This window comes from Brachycentrus maculatus, unplaced genomic scaffold (genome assembly GCF_059751285.1).
Source record: "Brachycentrus maculatus isolate JH-2025_06_01 unplaced genomic scaffold, ASM5975128v1 h1tg000438l, whole genome shotgun sequence".
NCBI classification, from domain to species: Eukaryota; Metazoa; Arthropoda; class Insecta; order Trichoptera; family Brachycentridae; genus Brachycentrus; species Brachycentrus maculatus.
The window spans coordinates 593,211-615,826 of record NW_028281186.1 but is presented as its reverse complement, the minus strand read 5'-3'; the positions used below and the strand labels follow the sequence as shown (position 1 = coordinate 615,826).

The window sequence follows — 22,616 nt, the reverse complement described above, 5'->3', positions numbered from 1 at the left end:
ACTTTAGCACGCCGACACCTGTTACGGGGCTGGCCGTTCGATTTTATTGTCATTTCTACACTGTGAGAAATCTACCTTTGAAAAAGCTTTATTGTTTTTCGTATTACGTATTTTAATGTGAAAAAATGTCTGCCCCTATAGTGAGGGTTTGAAGAACATTGTTTTTTGGATACCGTATTTTAACGAGGCAAAAAAATAACGTAAAATAAAAATATATATTTTGAAAACAATTTCGTCGACTTTTCACGTCACCCAGTAAGAAGATGTTTCTGCCAGTGTCAAGTATTATTTTTATTTACAATTCGTCAATGTTTTAATACAAGAAAACGCCTCGTTTTTTATATAAACCCTTTTGCCATTTGTCGAAATAGAAGAAAACTATTATTTATACCTTATTCCTTTTTTGGTAAGTATTGTGATTTTTTTGTCATTTCTACATTATGAGAAATCTACCTTAAAAATCATTATTGTTTTTTGTATTACGTATTTTAACGTGGTAAAAAAATGTACGCCTCTGTAGTGAGGGTTTGAAGAACATTGTTATTTCTATTACGTATTTTAACGAAGCAAAAAAATGATATTTTTTTAAAACAGTATCGCCAATTTTTCACGTCACCTAGTAAGAGGATGTTTCTGCCAGTGTCAAATATTACTTTTATTTACAATTTTTCATACAAAAAAAATGACTAGGTACTTATTTTAAATTTATTTTACCCAGAATACTAATATATGTGTTGTATTTCGAAATTTTTCGTACAAACTCTTTTGCAAAAAAACTTTATAGTTTATTCCACATTCTTTTTGTTTTCGTTAGTCAAAAGTGTAGCGTTATTTTTTTACATTCAAAATTTTGAGTGTATTCAAATACTAGTTCACAAATCTGTGAAACAAAAAAAGAGATCTATCTTATTTGAATGACTCTCAAAATTTGAGTGGAGTTGAGGGAAATTTGAGTAGAGGGGTTGATTATAGGCTGGTTAAGCGATCACTTTACACATGTGTAACATTCACCATGATTTACAACCAAACTACTCAAAATTTGGAACACCTGCATATATCATTAATCTCAAGACACTGTACGTGTGAGTTCGCTGAAGCTATCTGTAGTTGGATTGTGAAAGCTTTTATTTATTTAGATGTATGGATGACATGTTTATTAATACAGATAAGTTGAAACAGACGCATTTTCGAAAGCAACGTTGATTTAAAATTTGAAAGCAAATTGTATATAAATTTAGGAGATTAAGATTTCGAACAAACGAACATTTACATTATTAATTATATAGATTGTCTAAACTATTCGTGTCACAACATTTTTGTTTAATATTTAAAAATGTTTCAATAATCGAAATAATCCAAGTTTATGATACATAATATTCACGTTTAATGACATATCGCTCACTCCTTTCACGTCATAAATCAAAAATCGTCAATTTTCAGTTATGCATGTTTTTGGAAAGCCCTGAAAATGTACTATATCCCAACAAAAGCGGCATATTTTTAACTTAATATTTACCCGCTACAGGGTAGAAAGTGTTGTTTTTGCATTTTGCATAAAAGGTACTGTTTATTATTTTTTTTAAATATACTATATATTTTTCAAATGCAGAAAAAACCTTCAGGTTTTACCTAAAAAGATCTGTTGCACAGTAAAAAGTTCAATAAGTGGCTTGGAACTTATTTTTAATACATTGTATTATATTTTTAAGCTTTAAAAACGTTCTGCTGAAAAATCAAGCTTTTTGATTTATGACGTTCTGAAAGGAGTGAGCGATATGTTCCCCTTTATTTAATTATATTACATCTAATTTTGATACTGTGGGTGTACAAATCGCTCGAAGGTGATAGGTGAGTCTGAAATTTAACCGAAACATCGCAGATATACTTGATTATAAATTAAATTAAATTAATTGTTTTGGCCAATTAGCAAAAAGTTCTGGTTGGAAATTAAATCGGTTTTAATTCAACCGTCTCGCTAAAACTAAGCGATAAAAATCTTTAAATAAAATACATTTTTATATATACGTATGCTACAAATGTGTTTGTAATCTAAATGGTTTGAAAAAGATTATTTGTAGCGGTTTAAATGTATTTTGAACATGTATATACATAAAGACCACCATACGTGGGCATAAATTTAAACGAAATAAATTGGCAAAATATATTTAAATATAACAATAAAAAACAAAGGAAAAAAACAAAGTAATTCATTCTCTTTATCTTAGCTTAAAAACAAAAGCTTGGTTAAAGAAGAGAAATGTACAAAGATAAATGAACAAAGCAAGTTTCAAAGGAAGAAAATTGAGATTTATAATATGTATACGTAAAGAACAGAGTTTTTCAGAAAAGAACGCTCTTATTTGATTATTTTAGATCCTTGCCACAAAAAATCACTTATGTAAACAGAGGAAAGCATTAAATGAATTCGGAATCATTTTATCCGAAAATATAATATGAAGGTTAGCTTTAATACAGTGATCCAACCATAAGTGTAACATATCGCTGACTCCTTTCAACAGCGTCATATATCAAAAATCGCCAATTTTCAGTTGTGCATGCTTTCGGAATACCCAGAAAATGTACTATATCCCACTTTTATATTATTTTATATACTATATCACATTTTTAACTTAACATTTACCCGCTACAGAGCAGAAAGTTACAGATTGTTGTTTTTTGCATTTTGAAGAAAATGTATTGTTTAATTATTTTTTTAATTATACTAAATATTTTTCAAGTGTAGAAAAAACATTCAGGTTTTGCCTAAAAAGATCTGTTGCACAGTAAAAAGTTCAATAAGTAGCTTGATATTTATTTTTAAAACATTTTATTATATTTGTAAACTTTAAAAACGATCTTCTGAAAAATCAAGTTTTTTGATAAATGACGTCGTTAAAAGAAGTGAGCGATATGTGTGTTGGTGAAATGTAACTGTTCGACGGCAATACGATTCACGGCATGGCTTGATGTGGCTCTAACATGTGATCACTTGCTTCTTATGACTTTGTCATGTTAGGAAACTCACATATCACTTATCTTTTTGATACTTTTTTTGTATAAGTATTAATCGGTAGTCACTTTATAGTAATATCTATACATATTTCATTTATGTTTTACTTGGTAAATATGACATTTTCTTAAAATCGATTGTGACACGTGTTTCGATGCATCCCGCATCATTTTTTTCTATTTGTATACTTAAATATTTACATAAGTATATTTTAATGTTTAACATTCTTTACTTTTCATAATATGTTGATTTTTTTTCATAAATGTGCGGATTTTTCAAAAGCCCAACATTTGTTAAGTCGCATTCATTCCACCGGAGACCACCGAAGAGGTCACATGTCTTTTCACGCCCAATTTGCTTAAAGAACGTATAATGGATATTTTTTCGATTTTTAGAATATGTAGAGAAAGAATATTTTTTTATATTTTTTTCAATTCTTTACCTTTCCATAACTCTTTTCTTTTCAAAATCATTTAATTATTTCGAAGAAAAACTTATTTTTTCAATGCAAAAACGTTGTTTTAAGAATAAAATGTAACCTGGATTAAGAGAAAATAAAGTTGTGATTTAACGAATTCTGGGCATTAAAAAAACTTTTATATGTAGAATATATGTATTTTTACTTAAACATGATATGATTACAAAATGGTAATAAAAGTGGTGCAATGGTTAGCATGTTTAGTTACCGTGCTGGATGTCCCGAGTTCGAACCCCAGGGGGGGTTGAAAATAAATATTAGAGATTTTACACAAAAAAAATAATTTTAAATTACCCTGAACTCGTCTCTGAAGCGCAGGAATGATCACCTTGCCTTTGTATAAATATCGATCAAGATAACACAGCGTCAATACGATGCAGTGCCCTATGCACCATTGGGTGAAGATAAGGGTTAGAAGAAGAAGAATAATAAAAGATCGCTTTATTTATGGATTTACATAATGTTAACAGTAATTTGACGTTAATGTTATATAGTGAAATAAAATAAGTGTTGAGAAATTGATTCATCCCGTTTGGGGTAATTAATTACGGCCATTTTGCATAAATATTTGCTTTCGTATACTTCGTTCTCAAACATTTCATTTATAATAATGGGCAATTTACTTTTAGCAAAATAAACGGTAAATGAAATTCAAACATATCGTTTGGCTGGTTTAGTAATTAGATTTTCCCACAATATATTTGATTCCAGGTTTTTTATTCCATTTTTTTAAATATTTTTTTTATGATTTTTTTTGTTAACATAAATAGTAAATTTATTTGAAGAACAATTATAAACAAATTTTTAAAAAAATTGTAGAGCCAAATAACCAAGCCACCTTGTGTTCTTGTCGGTGGAGTTCTTTTAACGTACATTTTTTTATTGTTTTTATCCATTTTAACCTAATATACATACAAAAAAGAGAGAGAAAATTGAGAATATAAACTATTTTACAATTTTCATAGAATTAACTCTTAATCATTTACGTATTCCTTTATTTTGCCCTTGTTCCATATTTTATTTTGACCTCTAACCTCCACCGGCAACAAATTAAAAATGTTTGGAACGACATATTGCAGTGTTCGACTCCCATATTTATTGTTAACTCTTGGGACTCTCAAATCGTCGTTGTGTGTAAATCGTGTATGTAAATAAATGATATATTAATAAATCTGAAACAGATATTCGTAGAAATATTAATAGAATATTTCTAAACCTAAAAAATGGCCGCCATAGCAAACGGAAATCATGAATTAACTGGATGGCCCGCCATTGAATTGGCGAATTTATTTACTCAATGTAGACCCATTTATCTGCTTCCATAGTGTGGTTATTAGCGCGCTTATCTACCGTACTGGAGGTCCAGGGATCGATTCCCAGAGAGGTCGTAATCTACTGCTTATGCTTTTTTTAGATTGTTTATTTTGCTTAAGAATCAATTAATTTCTGCAATTTATCTTATTATATAATTTATGTGTATGTATGTATATATGTACATGTATGTATATGTGTATATGTATGTATATATATATATATATATATATATATATATATATATATATATATATATATATATATATATATATATATATATATTTTTTTTTTTTTTGTCCGCCTCCGTAGTGTAATGGTCAGCGCGCTCGGCTACCGTTCTGGAGGTCCCGGGTTCGAATCCCAAGGGGGGTAAAATAAATATAAGTGATTTTTTCACTGTCATATTTATTCAATATTACCCAGGACTGGTACCTGAAGCGGAGGGCTGATCACCTTTCCTTCATGTGTAAACGATCAAGATAACACTGCGTTTATATGACGCAGTGCCCTATGCACCATTGGGGTGCGGATAAGGGTTTATTATTATTATTATTATATATATATATATATATATATATATATATATATATATATATATATATATATATATATATATATATATATATATATATATATATATATATACATATATATTTATATATATATATATATATATATATATATATATATATATATATATATATATATATATATGTGTGTGTGTGTGTGTTTGTATTTATATATCTTATTTTTAATCTTCCTACCTAGAAAAAAAATCCTTTAACCACTTTCATTAATTCCTCTCCTTTCCTTCTCCTTCCTGCAAAATATATTTTTATACCACACCTTTTTTATCTCTTAATGTTTTTAAAAGTTATTATAACATAAATGTGGAATTGTTTAATCGTCTTTATTTTTATTAATGTAACTATTTTTGTTAATGTAATGTAATGTTTATTATTGTTAATGTAACTATTGTTTATTACATACTTTTTTAAATGTAAAGGTGTACAATTCCCGAACAAATAAATAAATAATAAAATCATAATTCTAAATTGATCGTTCCACATACTTTGACAATATTTATTTGTAAGTCTTTTTAAATAATTTATCAGGGACAAAGACAGGCCAAACGCCTATTGTATATTTCTCAGTAAAAGTTTTAATAGGTTTTATTCAGTTTGATAATGGAGTATCTTTATTTTGTACGAAAACGATCGCGATTTTGACTTTCTTAAACTTGAATCAATCTGAAATTTTAGGTACTTGTATATGTTTTTAAATTTTCTTTTGAAACTTTCTTTTAGGTTGTAGTAGAAAAAAGGGCTTAAGAGAACAAATTTTATATTCTATGGATAAAATCATAATAAATGCAGCAACAGGCTTGCCAAGTATCACACACGTATATTCTTTCATAGTTTAACAGTCTATGATAAACCATATGTAGATATTAATTAATAAACATGTATTATAAAAAGAGTACATAAAAAGATAAGTCTTCCCATACACAGGCGTTTTCGCTTTTCTTGTGAATAGATGAAGCATATACAACTAATTCCATATTAAAATCACAACCATATTAATATGCAAAGAGTTTTCATAAGTTTTATGCATTATTAAATTCCTTAAAAAAGCATTACATCTGTTTTATTAATCTTCTTATTTTAATCCTTAATCGTACTCAATGAAGCATAGGGCATTGCAACGTTTACACGGGGTGCAAACTTGATTGCTTGACAGCCCAGCGCTTCAGGTACCAGTCCAAATGAACGATGCAAGTATTAAATGAACATTAGAGTGAAAAATCACTTAGAGCTGTTTTAAGCCTACTAGGAAATGAATCTAAGACCTGTAGCACAGAAGCTAAACGCAGACCACTACACTACGCAAGAGACTCATCCCTCTTAAAAAGCAGACCACAAAGCCTACAACAAGCAGAAAAAGTAGATACTCAGAGTACACGACACTAACCACGGGACCACGGCTCATCAATTTGAAATTTAGAAGTGGAAAACATCCTTGTGTTGGAGATCAATTTAAAATAGCCATAGTTCAAATATAGATAAATATTTATTTAAGTAAATGAAATAATAACAATTTGAATACAACTCGACCGAAGTGAGTGTGTTTATTTTTTAATATTTGTTATATTCCAAGATCTACGTAAATTTATAAACATTGATTGTTTACAAGTACTCGAATAATTTCTCTGTTTTCATTTCCTAAAATTTACATTCTGTACAGAATAAACAATATAAGTAGCTTCGGCTCGATTGACGTTGTATTATTGTTCGCTTCGACAAGTTTTCCAATCATTTTCTTTGAATATTGTTTAGAATATACAATGCTCTGTGTAAACAAACGGGAGATATGAATCTAACAAAACAATGAAATTCTCATAAACAAATATATATTATTTTTTGACATCTCATCAAAGATGAAGAAAAATATGGAAGTCTGAGCATTTACGGGGCTGACGACCGTCATAGGATGGTTTAAGTGATCACTTTACACATGTGAAACGTTCACCAATTCTACCCAATCTTTACAACCACACTACTCAAATTCTTGGAAGTTCTATATATGTAGTATATATGAACCAATTTCGAAAAATTGTTCTTGAATCACTGTAAAAATAACTCCTATAATTGGAGATAATCCAGGTTTGTGAACTAGTATTTGGACACACTTAAAATGTTGTAAACAAATATGTAATAATACTAACTGAAGGTAAGAAACATAATACAATTTTGACATCTCAACAAAGATGAAAAATAATATGGAAGTCTGGGTATTTATAGGGCTTTTGACTCGTTATAAGGTGGTTTAAGTGATTATTTTATACCGAGTAATATTCACCATATTTTGTATATTAAAAGCATTGTTAACTTTGTGGTATAGTAAAAAACACTTTCCTTATCATTCCATCATCAAGTCTAGACTAAACTAAAGTGAAATTGTTACGGTCTCGTATTTATATAAAACTAAAAATATAATTATTATTCTTTGAAAGAGAGAAAGAAAACAGAGGAATCACAATGGGATTATTTTACCCTTGAGGTATTTTTTTACGAAAATGGCGCTATATAAGTTATCCAAATTTATTATTTATTATTATTATTATTGTTTTTAGAAGCGGAAACGAAGCACAGCCGAAAATTAAAATTAAATGGTTATTTGTTAAGAGTAAGTCTTTATTAATCGCGTTATTTATAACTATTTTTTTTAGATTACTTAAACGAAGACCAGTTTTGTTTTCATGTAAAATTTAAAAACCCGTTAATTTATTAAAATTATGATTTATGTATTAAATGTTAAAATCAAACACTGATATTTGAGTCTAAGTTGTTATTTGAGTCTAAGTGTTAAAAAAAAACACAAAAATCAATTTTGTGACAGTTGTTTCGCCTAGTTATGGCATTCTCAAACGAATGTCTCAGAACATTTAAGATATAAACTAAAATGGAGTTCTACAAATAAACGCTAAATCTATAAATATACTTATGATCTTTAGATACAAGGTGATTGGCAATTTTGCCAATTATTTATTTAAAAAAATCTTGGTAAATAAAATGACATTGAATGCATGGAAAATAATGTTTTATCATCAAGAATGTAGCAGTGGTTAAAATAAATAAATTTTGAACAATATTCACTTTTTTTTAAATAGCAAAGTATTGTTTGTGTAATTGGTTTCATTTCATATTTATTTTCTACACGAACTACAGTCAATAAGTTTTCCTGGTGACATTAAGACGTAGAGTAATATTATCATAAAAATTCCCATAAAAACTAATCATAAATCTCAAACGTGCCTAATGGAAAATGAGATCGAGACGTGATATGAATATTAGGCTTTTTAGCCTGAAAACATATTTTGACAGAATTATCTCAATTTCATTTGAATTCGTATTTCATGAAAAATGACTGGAAACCACTCCGAATGACAAGGGTATGATTTATTACTGTCCTCCTTAAATGTCATTATTATATATTTATTTTGACATCGTTACGATAACAATAAGAATATACGAGTATACTCTTATATTTATTTATTTATTTCAAAATACACACATTAATTGATTTTAATTTTAATAATATGTAATTATTGATAATACGTAAATATTCAATAATATTACGTGATGGTTGAAGTCCCGTGGTTAGTGTCGCAGACTCTTAAGCCTTCGATTCGAACCCACTCTACCACAATTTGATACCTATTTCTAATAAAAGCCGCTTAAGCTCACATAAATATGTAGTTTGAAATTTAAGTATTTTTGTAAATAATAAAAACACAAAAATTTTTCTATAAAAAAAATTGCCCTTACTGGATTGTTCCTTGCCAAGGGGACATTTTGCTTACTAACTTAACTAACAAATTATCACCCGCAGGGGTATGCAGAGATAATAGAACGCCTTTTTACCTCTTCCACATTCATGTTACTCCTCATACAGACGTGTACAGTGTGTGTAAATCTGCAAAGGTATTTTGTTTGTATGTGTGTGTATATATATATATATATATATATATATATATATATATATATATATATATATATATATATATATATATATATATATATATATATATAAATATACATATACCTATGCGTCATCCGCAGGGTGAATAATCCAGTGTCTGAATAAATAATAATAATTTTACATGGAGTTTAAAATCTGTAAAATGCAGTCCGACAATAGCTGCAGAATTTAGTACTTTCGCTCCAATGCTATTTGTTCATTTTCTTTATTCTTACAATGAAAATGGGCATGCATTTTAAATCTGAAAGAAAATGTATGTACAACTTACATTCGTGCATGGATAGAAACGTGAATTTTACTTTTGGAGGATAAAATTTTATGTGGTAATCTCGCCAACCAAAGTGTGTGCTATTTTCGTACTAGCTATGCCACCGGCTTCTTTCAGTTTCATATTTGAAATATTCTTGTCTATAATTCAAATACATCAAATGTTTAATTTTATTATTTGATTTTCATACTGAATTTTATTTTTATTTTATCTATTTGGCTTTCACTCGTTTACGAGTGATTTTATTACACTTAATTTATGAAATATATAAATATATATTTACTTTCTTGAATGCTTTTCGCAGATACTTTGTAGCACATTTTATAAACTTGATAAAATAAAAACAACTTTGTTTTAACCACTTTTTATTGGTACCATTTATCCAACCGGTTTCGACAAGAACTTTACTGGCTATAACACCCAAGATGGGTGAGAAGCCATTAAGAAGAAGAAGAAGACAAGAACCTTGTCCTAATCAGGGTTTAAGTACTAAATTCTAAAATATTGAGAGAATAGGGAAGGCTAATTAATTAACTGTGAGTACTTCAATGTTTTAGAATTTCGTACATAAACCCTGATGATGACAAGGTTCTTGTCTCCCCGTGAATCGAACCTGAGACTTCCAGCATGGAAGCTAAATATGCTTACCACACCACCACGGAGGCGAACAGTGAAAATATACATTAATTTTTTTAATGCAATGAACAGGATAAAAAGGTTAAAACAATTCGTTGGCAGTTCTCGTTCACTGATTTGGATAGATGTAAAGTAACTTCATAGTAGGTAATATAAGAACTCAGAGCCAGTGGACTTCATACCCTTTACATAATGCGATCTCTCAGACGAATGTTCTGTTAATAGATGTTCGAATGGTGATTGATGTAAGGAAAGCATGCAAGGCTAAGATAAAAATGATCGCTTTAATTGATAAAGGTGTGTTGAGATGGTCTGGACATGTAAAACAGATAAATGAGAAAAAAAATCAAATTTATGAATCTAAAAACATACATATAAAGATAACGATAACACTATATCACACCATTGCTTTTAAATCATATGTAACGAATAAAGAATAAATATAAATATAACATTATGGGTGTGTGAAAATACTTGTTCACAAATCTGGATTATATCCAATAAAAAGTTTTTTTAAATAACTCTTAATTGTTTCATTAATTGATTCGGCAGTCACTTTGTGGTAAAATCTATCCATTTTTAATTAATGTTTTACCTAGTAAATACCACTATTTCTTAAAATCTACTGTGGCACGTGTTTCGATGCATTCCGCATCATTTTCAACGGTGTTTGAAAATGATGCGGAATGCATCGAAACACGTGTCACAGTAGATTTTAAGAAATAGTGGTATTTACTAAGTAAAACATTAATTAAAAACTCTTAATTGCACTATTAATGCCCAGTCTTCCATATTCTTCTTCATCTGTGCTGAGATGTCAGAAAATAATATAAATAAATATTTCGCAGAAAAATGCTTTATCTCATTCATCCCTTGCTTGAAAAAAGTATTTATTGGTTTTTATTTTTAATAAAAGTGCTGTCATTCGAAGCGCGGATGCTGAAGCGGGTCCGATTTTATTTGAGAAAAAAATTCGTTTAGAAACCCCTTATTTGTATTACATGGATAATAAAATACCACGAAAAAATTTCAGAGCATTCTCTGTCTGAAAGAAAAGTTTACTGAACATTTTCAAAATGCTGAAAATTTTACAATTAATTTCCCTCAGTTTCCTGTTGACAACTTTTTGTTTCTCCAACATTACGAATGAAAAAACTAAGTAAATGGAAAAATGTAATCTTTATTTATTTCATACAGGGTGAGGGATTTATCGGGTAAAAATGAAAATAGCTTTTTATTGTCTGTGCATAAATATTTATGTTATGAAATTTGAGTTAAAAGTATACAAAACAACCATGAAAAATCCTCCATACAAATAACATTTTTTTTATGCATTATTTTTTTTTAAATGAGTAAAGGCAAGGTAGATAATTTTAAATATGTAGTAAGTATGTTTCCTAAGGATGAAAATATTTAAAAAGATATAGCAAGGAGAATTAATGCTGGGAACAAAGTGAATGGTGCATTGAAATCAGTTATATACAACAGTCATGAAGTTGGCAAAAGAAGGACGAAAGTATGAATGAATGCAGTTAAAATGCGATCTCTCAGACGAATGTGGGACAAAACGATGTATGATAGAGGTTCGAGTGAAAATAATAAAAAAAAATAAGGGCGGTGTTAAAATTGTAAAACATGCATTGAGATGATTTGGGCATGTGAAACAAATGAAAGCAGAGAAAGACCGAGGTAAACTCGTCATGATAAGGCATTTCAAATACTGGTCAGGTCAGAAGACAGAATAATCGGCGGGTATGTATGGAAAAGCATGAATATGGAAGAGGCGAAAATTATTTGCAAAGTCAGATTAGTGTGGCTTTCTAGTCTCTCTGCTTACCCCTGCGGAGAAGCAACGTGATGGTTTGGTAAGGTAGGGTAGGGTGAGACAAGATCCGAGCAAGATGGAGATGACGCCATATTGATTAATTTAATATCACACCAGTTTTATTATTCTTATGATACCTCTAAACATCGTGTTTTAGATTTTAGACAAACAAGTTATTTCAATATTATTTTTTGACATCTCATTAAAGATGAAGAAGAATATGGAAGTCTAGGCATTTAAATTTGAGTTTCTGCTCAATAAAAAGCTTCTTTTCATCTCACCAATAGATGTCTCTGGTGAAGTTCTAGTGATTCAAGAATAATGTTAGTTATTAGTAATAAGAATAAAGTAGTGTGGTTGTCAATAACGGGTAGAATTGGTGAATGTTACACGTGTGTACAGACTTAGATATTCTTCTTCATCTTTGACGACATGTCAAAAAAATAATATGAAAATAACTCCTGTAATTGGAGATAATCCAGATTTTGTGAAGTATTTGGACACACTCAAAATGTTGTAAACAAGTTTTTCTTTATTATCATTATTTTGATTTCATGTTATTATGGATTTTCTTCAAATATGTATACATGAGGTATTTTTTTTCTTAATATTTGGCCATTACGTTGCCCAGAATGTAGTTGTTCAGAATGTAGACACTGCTCAAATATCATCTTTGGCTAGATTTAATCAAATATAAAAGCATAATCAACACAATTTACAGAAGAAACTTTGAGATTCTCCATTGTATATCTCCGAAAATTGCTTTGCTTTATCACTTCAAAAGTTTTCTAAATTCGGAAAAGTCGTCATCAAAATATGGAATATAATTTGAATTTAACCTTGTTCGAAATTTCACCGTCTATTAAGCAATATTTCCTTACCATAGAACCTTAATTTATTAACGCTACGTACTAAAGTAAGGAGGTTGTCACTAATTATTATTGATTAACGAAAGCACCGCCTAAAAGGGTAGAATGGGGCATTTTCAGTAGACAGGAATATCAGATATAACGGAATATATACATATTCATATAAATAAATATGTAGGTAAGTATATACATATTATGTATATATTATTTTAAATTAAACAGTTAAATATACCACGTCAATGAGTTTTATTTATACATGCGACTAGTTTCGAAAACTTACAGATGTTAGATTCAATGTTTACCAGAAGATGATATATTCAAGTATTTAATTTTTTTTTAAATAATCAACACGTCATTCCACAAAGTAAATGCCGAATCAGTAAATATATATGTATGTATGTATATTATGTGTATATATATATATATATATATATATATATATATATATATATATATATATATATATATATATATATATATATATATATATATATATATATATATATATATATATATATATATATATATATATATATATATATATATATATGTATATATATATATATATATAAATATATATATACATAAATGTATATATATATATATATATATATATATATACATATATATATAAAAATATATATATATATATATATATATATATATATATATATATATATATATAAACATACATTCATATTTATGAGAAACAGACTTAAAAGGTGTATACTAGGTTATTGGTTGTTCGATACATTTCTTTAAATATGTAGAAATGCCATAAATGAGCTTATTGGCTTATTAAAAGCGTTTACCTCCTTTGTTAGAATCATGAGTTTAAGATACATCACAAGTGATTGACGTTATGCGAAATGTCGATCGTAAAGAGAGCATCTTTTCCCAAAAAAAAATCTCGTTATGCAAATTACTTGGTATGAGAGTTTTCCCTGTATTAATAATTATTATCGTATGATTATAAACAGGTATAATCTCAAATTACCATAAAGCTTATAAATTAATGAAAATATAATTAATAATATTCTCATTAATTGATTCAGTTTGTGGTAATAACTATCCATTTTTTTACTAAAGTTTTACTTGGTAAATATCAGTATTTTTTTAAATCCGTTGTGACATTTCGCATTATTTTCAATCATCGTTACACCGTGGAATGCATTGGTGTAAATAAACAAATTTATATTTTGTAAAAAAAAAAATTTTTTCGCCCATACACTTTCGAATTCATCCAATAGTAATGTTAAAGCGCTCGAAAATATTTTTTATATTCAAAGGAGTGATAATGACGATGAAATTAGATCGTTTAGAAATTGGAGAACGCGCATCAATAATAAAAACTCAATTTTCACACGACCTTGATATATTCTTGTTAATGAAATGTTTCTGTTTTCTTTTTTATAAAATGATATTACATTTGAGTAGTTTTATGTGTTCTCCACAAATATCAGAAACAAATATTAAAATCGGTCAATATTTGAGAACAACGTTGTTGATTTTGTACACACCTAAAAAAAATACAATTTTTACAAAAAAATCCTCAGCAATTTAAGCATACATGTGAAAAAAATCTCAGCACTAAAATGATTCATATATCAGGTACCTATGTGACCGCTTATTACCAGAAAAGGGTGAGAAAAGCACGTTTTACACCCTTAGCAGAAGCAGTTGCCACCTAGCAATTCCACATAATTGGTAGAACAGTCGGTGTGATTCGATTTACCCCGCGTAATATTCTATTAACATTCGATACCTACAACATGATTTTGTTCGCACTAGAAAACTAAATAATAAAAAAGTATTTTAGAAAAATACTTACAAACTTCAAATACCAACCGATTAAAATGAAATTATTTTTATTTAAAAACAAACCACTGCTGATCTTTGTTTGCACCTAATGGTGCATAGGGCACTTCATCAAAAATATGGATTTTTACTACAACGTTTATTACATGAAGGCAAGGTCCTGCGCTTAAGGTACCAGCCCAGAGTGATATTAAAATATATTAATAGCTAACTAACTAACTAACCACCGTGCTGTTTTTACGATATTTATACATTGATGCTAATTACATATCAATATATGAATAACTACGTATCTAAATTAAGTCTGCCTATTAATCTTCTTAACTTTTGCTTTATTTTATTCTTGCTGTTTACTTTTAACTCATTTATTATTTGTGAAATTTTGTAACTTGAAGATTACAATTACCTGTTTTACTTTTTATTCATTATTGTAAATGTATTTATGTTAACGTTCTGTTAAATTTCTACATAAATAAAATAAAATAAAATAAAATAAATCGACTTAAAAAGTAATCAACACAAAGGAATTCAATCGACAATAAAAATCCTGAATGCAAACTATCGAAATACCAAAATACAGATAGATCAAAACGCAGACATCAAAATTCCGAAACATGTGTAATTATTCAAAACATCAGTAGTTTTCAACGCACTTACGGCCAGCGTAATAACTTGAATATTGGCAACGTGGGAGTTTGTTAGTTTACTCGTCGGCGTTTATTGCAAACTGAAATACTCTTTTCTACAATTGTAGTGATTTTTAATGTAACACACACTTCAAACCATTTTCCACGCTCTTTTACTTTACAAACTAACGTATGCGGGGATAATAGCGTAGCCGTTTTTACGAACGTCCGTATTTACAGGGTGGCGCAAAATTAACCACCCTATTATAAAATATTATAAGTTTTGCAAATGTCAACCATATTTGACGTTTGTGAACTAGACAGTCGCAGTTTACAAACAAATTCAAGGTTAAGTAAAATTTATCATCCAATTATGTTTATTAATAACTTTTTTCATTTTCTGCTTGGTGTAGGCCTTGTGGCCCGTTTTTAAGAGGAATTAGCTTTCAGCGATGTCGATTCCCAGCTGTCAATCCATCTCTTGGTCTATCCGGGACTCCTCTACCTTGGAATTGGCCATACAGTGCAATGTGGGGGAGTCTGGATGATTCCATTCTCCTCACATGCACATACTATTGTCTCCTTCGTTGCCTTCCCACCTAACGACATCTTCGATCTCGCATCCCTTATCTTGGCGTTCCTTATTCTGTCTCGTAAAAAGATGATATCAGTCAATTGACTGCCACCAGTGTTGATAGACATTTTTGTCCGTTTTATCAATTTATTTGTGTACTACAGTTTTCTAGTTGACAAATTTTTAAATATGATTGGCGTACGACGCCATTTGAAAAAAATATAACATTTGCTATAGGGTGATGAATTTTGCGCCAGTCTATATTTTTTTTTAATCCGCTTGTACATTGTAGTACAAATACCAGTTGTTTTGAAAACGATATGGAAACATTGAACTAAATATGCATCGGTTTCCCTAACACAATTCGTGCAACGGGAATACAAAGAGAGCTGACGTCACGGGAGAGCATGAGCAAATAGGCAGTGGCGTACACAGAGAATAAATTAGGATAGGCAGTTGAGGTAGGTAGTAAGGTAAGCTAAGTTCTCAGAAGATATGGGTAGTAAGGTAATCTGCTACTACTTAGTAAGGTAGGGTATATACTGGTTACGTTTTTATACGTCACGCGGGTAAGTCAGGATAGGCACTGCTTTTCTGCTTATATGGAAGACACGCCCCTGCAAATAGGCCCATACCTGAACACATACACTTATATTGTCATATTATTATTCTGTGTATTATTACATCGAGTTTATGGCCCACGCGTGTCCGAGCATTCTGCCCGCAGTTAATATCCTATCCCCACATATAAACTGATAAATATGTTGACTTTGGCAAAGCATTTTTGTAAACACAGCACATATGATTCGTCGAATATAATTTCCCTTAAGCACACCCTAATTTCGCCACCACTCGAAATTTTGACGAGATAAAATTATGTCTGCTTTGCTATTCTCTCGCAACGTTTTGAGTGTGTCCAAATACTTGTTCATAAATCTGGGTTTCTCCACTTAAGAGCGATTTTTATATTTTGACATTTCAACAAAGAGGAAAATTCATCTTGGTTGCATATTTATTTATTTTAACTTTATGTATATATCAGAAATCGGAGGGTAGATAGTGCATTAACATAAAAGATATATGAGAAATTAAAAAAATTATATACATATTACAATTTACTGCTGTATATATTATTATTCTTCCCGGACATTCATATTCTTCTTCATCTGTGTTAAGATGTTAAAATGACTCCTAAGTGTAGAAATCCGGTATTTGGACACACTAAAAATGTTGTGAATAAAATAACTGGTCTAATTATAAGCTACATAAAATTTAAAATCATGTTTTCAGGCGTCTCTATGTAAAATAGTATGTAAAATAGTCCTGTTAGGATTTTGCATACATTTAAATAATAACAAAAAATCTCTGCTAAATAAAAGCTATCTCAATCCAATTTTCAATGGCTCTAGTGAACTCACACGTACAGTCTGTTCACAGTTATTTTTCCTCTAGTTTTTTTTTAATTATTTATACTGCCAAATAAATAATAAAAAAAACGAGAGGTAAAGTAACTGTGAACAGACTGTAAAGCGTCATGAGATTTACGATATGTGTAGGAGTTCCAAAAATTTAAGTAGTGTGGCTGTCGATCATGGGTACAATGTTGAATGTTGTATGTGTGTTAAGTGATCATTTAACCTATGATAGGTCAAAAGCCCTGTAAATACCCTGACTTCCATATTCTTCTTCATCATGTCAAAAAAGGGTTACTTTTCTTTCTTTAATGTACTTTACCTGAAATAACGCTCCGGTCTTTTATATTGATTCAATAAAAAAAATAATCACATATCACAATCGTCATAGGCTGGTTTAAGTGATCACTTTACACACGTGTAACATTCACCAATTCTACCCATTTTTAACTACCACACTACTCAAATTTAAGAACAAGGTTTCTAAATTGGTTCATATATATAGAACTTCCAAGAATTTCTACTTAATAAGAGTTTCTGCTTAATAAAAATCTTCTTTACGTCTCACCAATAGATTTCTCTAGTGTAGTTCTAGTGATTCAAGAAGAAGGTTTCTAAATTTTTTCATATTTTTAGAACTTCCAAGAATTTGAGTAGTGTGGTTGCTAATAATGGGTAGAATTGGTGAATGTTACACGTGTGTAAAGTGATCACTTAAACCAGCCTATGACGGTCGTCAGCCCCGTAAATGCCCAGACTTCCATACTCTTCTTCATCTTTGATGAGATGTTAAAAAATAACATTAAAATAACTCCTTTAATTGGAGAAAATCCAGATTTTGTGAACAAGTATTTGGACACACTCAAAATGTTGTAAATTATTATTGCACATAAATTGTCAGCATATAAACTTTGAATTTGTGTTTTCGAAACTCTTATTTTGTGGTGGGGATTTTCGAGATGGACACTTATCGTTTTGGGGGCTACCGTCGTATAAATATACATCAAAAATTGATTCGTCACCTTTAGAAACTACACACATATTAAAATAACAACAACAAAAAATACTATTTTCATGGCATTTGCCACTTACATACTTTTGGCACAGCACGCACATGATCCATTCAGATCATTTTAAAAAGTTGAATCTAAAATAATATGTTTGATCTGTAACGCTACATGTTTACAATCTGTTTCTGAGATGAAGACAATGCTATTTCCTCGTGATCACTTTTATTTTAGTATGATTTTTAATCTAATTTACCCGTCGATTATTTTGACTCCCGTCCAGGTCGCTTTCAAGTATTTGACATACCTGATTGTGCCAAGTCTTCCTTTGCTTCGTGTTCCAGCTACATTTGGCTCATAAATTTTGCTATTTAAATAGGATTGACACTTTGACATTGTGTAACGTGGTATTATATCCCACAAAGATGTCACAAGATATACATGTATAAATCAGGAACTTTTATACTACTTTTTTTCTTAGTTATTTTCACATCGGAATACTTATAAAGAGAATCTTACGAACATTTTAAATTTCGGAAAAAATATTCCGTAGCTGACCCACAATTTCCGGGAAGCGGATATAAAATCCCAGAGGCCGGATACAAAGACTACAGGCCGGATCTAGCGTGATCAAACCATTATTACGTTTAGGAATTTTTAATTTTGACTACCAATCTCTTTTATACGTCCAAATGGTAACATCCATTTTGAATGTCAATATTTGACAACTGAGAACTTAAATTGTTCTTCTCTATATTATGTGGGTTACCGTGAAGTATTTTTTTTTGTCCTTTGATCTTTTTTTGAAAATATTTAGAACTTGGGAAATAAAATATGTTACCGTTTTGATTGCAAAACATTCAAATTAAAGTTGGATTTTAACTCTTTTTTAGGTAGTTTTTCTTTTTACGGAGTCGAAGCTAGTGCCTCTAACTCACAGTCAGTGATCCATTATGGTGATTGTTACACAGTGGTTAAAGCGATCACTACCAACTAACTAACTAACCCATAAGTTACTTTTCCGCAGAGGGTAGGTGAAAAGAATAGAATACGAGACTAATCTGTTTTTGCAAACAATCTTCGCCTCTTCCACATTCCTACATCTCCTAATTTGTACACGTGGATTATTCCGACTCCTGACCTGAGCACATTCAAGTATTTGAAATACTTTCTCATGCCAAGTTTTCCTCGGTCTTCCTTTGCTTCCATTTCCAACAACATTCACATCATAAGTTTAATTTAACAGTTCTTTCTTCACTCATTCGATTCACGTACCCAAACCATCTCAACATACCTTTCTTAATTTCATCGATAATGCTTATCTTAGCTTATCAATATTTACTGAAAGTGGTCGCCTAAACCAGCCAAATGACATAATTCATAGAAATAGCTAGGATTCTAAATTCCCATCTCATTAAACATCTTCGTCTATGCTGAGACATCAATGTAAATCATTATTTACAAGTCGTTTTGATCAATATTCATTCAAAATAATATAACAAAAAAATCAATAAATTTATTTATGTTTGTATTTTCTATTGACTTACCCATATCGTCTATTAAGGGCGCCATCCTTAAGGTAACTCCCACTAAGAGTAAGCAGAGAAAAAGCAGTAAGCACGCCGTCACCATGATTGTCCATCGTGCTCTCCTGGGCAGTTCATCAGGGTCAATAACCTAAAGCAATAAAATAATATCAATAATAACATTAAAAACATTAATTAAAACAATTTTCCATATCGTTAAATACGGATATTTTCATTTAGAACAATAAAATATTTTGTTTATTCAACATGAAGATAAATGGTTTGCGTCTCGGCTAAGCCTTCTGGAAAATGTATGAGTACGTAAGGAATAATGTACGGAAAAGCTGTACAGAGATGTCACTAGTCATCTGATTTTAAAAATTAACAAATTTTTGGTTAGGTTATACTTATGTATAGTTTTTATTACTATACTGCGATTTCAGTCATTTTCATTTTACGGATTTGAAATGTTATTTATGTTTTTTTTACTTGTTACGCATATTCACTAAAAATTATATTTTAAAAATATAAATCATTGGTGCAAAAAACTTGCTCCTTAATAATACAATGGTTCCAAGAATATTTTATTAACTTAATTTCATCATCATGCACATCATAATAAATTACAAATTATAAAAATGTACCCAGACTGAGTTTTACCGTGCAGAGATTATTTGTTTATAAAATTATAATGGAAAAAAATTGTTTATACCATACAATCAAATACGACATGGCCGAATGACGTGATCGATTTCAGATCTACCCATTTCCAGTATCCAATTATGAATAACTCTTTTATATTGTATATTGAAAGCTGTCCCACCGCATTTTCAGATCTGATGCAGAAGAATCTAGGCTTCCTGACAGATCTGCGCTTACATATCAATTTTTTTTAAAACTATGTGGCGAAATTTTTAAAAAATGTGAAACAACATGAAATTGTATCCCGATTAAACTGTGAATTTATATTTGAAAGCTTTCATCCCAGGGAGGGGGGTTAAATAAATATAAGTGATTTTTTCACTCTAATATTTATTCAATATTACCCTTGACTGGTACCTGAAGTGGAAGGCTGATCACCTTTCCTTCGTGTTAACGATCAAGATATTACTGTGTTTATATAATGCAGTGCCCTATGCACCATTAAGGTGCGGATACGGGTTTGAATTGAATTTGAAAAAATCATCCTAATTTTTAGTTAAACATGTGATGGAGAGGAAACGATTTTTTTCATGGTGATTTACCTTGACTCTCTCGTCTATGGATTCGACGATGATGGTCCTATGGTGTCGGCGCCTTCTGCGCTTGCGTCTCGTGCGCGTGCGTGCTCGTTCCCTCTCCAGGACCACCACGCACTCCTCTCCACCACCCAGAGATACCACGGAGCCGAGTATATCTGCGTGCCTGAAACCAAATTGGTTTTATTGACAGTAAATAACATTTTGGGTGTGTTTAAATCCTTGTCCACAAAACAAGGCTACTCCACTTTGGAGATATTAAGTCTCTGCTCAATAAAAAACTTGAAACAATCATATTCATAAAAATTCAAATCAACCATAGATACTGTCGCGAGCTCGCATATGAATCATGTTTGCAGACGTCGCCCAGTATGTAAAAAAAAAATCCAGGTTATTATCTTGCTGACATTAAAATAAAAAGGTCTTTGCTAAATAAAAGCTTTCTCAATCCAACCATAGATGGCTCCAGTCAACCAAACACGTAAAGCGTCATGAGATTTACGACATATATACGGATTCCACAAATTTGAGTAGTGTAGTGGTCAATCATGGTCAGAATCGTGAATGTTACACGTTTATAAAGTGATAAACGAGACTATGACAGGTCGTAAGCCACATAAATACTCTTTTTTTTAAGGAATAACCCTCAAAACCTCTACTTTAGAGAGTTGTCTGCGGGTAGGATAATAAGGACAGGGAAAGTAGATGTGAAAAATACATCACAAACACCCCGACCAATTGAAAATAAATGTATCTCGAATTTATTTTACAATTGGCGGGAATCGAACCCGTGACGCCAGTTTCACGGTCGAGCGTCTACCCACTATGCCACAGCGCCTATGAAACATCTATCATTCTTTTTATATGAAAAAGATGAAAGTCTGAGCATTCCAGGGCTTACGACCTGGCGTTTGGCTGGGTTTACAAAAGCTAATTAATAGTAACACGTGTTTCGAAAATGTTTCCAACTGCTGACGAAATTCGAGAGAAAAAAACACAAACGTGTCGTCAATCTTCTGCCTACACGTGTTCTAATCAGGCTTTGTATCACATTCACCGAGTCCCATCCCCTATCATGAGCTACCCTTAACGCCACCCTATCGGGGGACAAAGGTGACCAAAAAATTCAAATAAATAATTTATTATTTCGTTGAGTTTTAGAACTCTAACAATACTTTCCATCTTTTATTATACTGTAAGGTTGTATGAATTATTATAAAGAGGAAAGAAAAACAGTCAATGAATATTTAGGTGCAAACATATTTAAGTAATATTACCTTTTTCAGTTTCAGTAGAGTAAGTTTTTTCGCAACATTTTCATTGTATCTACAACATTTTTAGCGTGTCCAAATACTTGTTCACAAAATCTGGATTATCTCCAATTACAGGAGTTATTTTCATATTATTTTTTGACATCTCATCAAAGATGAAGAAGAATATGGAAGTCTGGGCATTTACGGGGCTGACGACCGT

At 30.3% G+C, this 22,616-nt stretch overlaps 1 protein-coding gene across 1 annotated transcript in view; it reads right to left on the bottom strand.

Annotated features, from left to right (window-relative positions):
- Positions 1-19,157: 19,157 nt before the first annotated feature.
- The window catches only part of LOC148302599 (uncharacterized), a 29,842-nt gene continuing 26,383 nt past the window's right edge, over positions 19,158-22,616 (bottom strand). Inside the window, exons 3-4 of the mRNA XM_088271358.1 lie at positions 21,150-21,309; positions 19,158-20,056 (exon numbers count right to left, since the gene is read on the bottom strand). Of these exons, the coding sequence (XP_088127484.1) occupies positions 19,865-20,056; positions 21,150-21,309 (352 nt within the window). The 3' untranslated portion in view covers positions 19,158-19,864. The remainder of the gene's footprint in view (positions 20,057-21,149; positions 21,310-22,616) is intronic.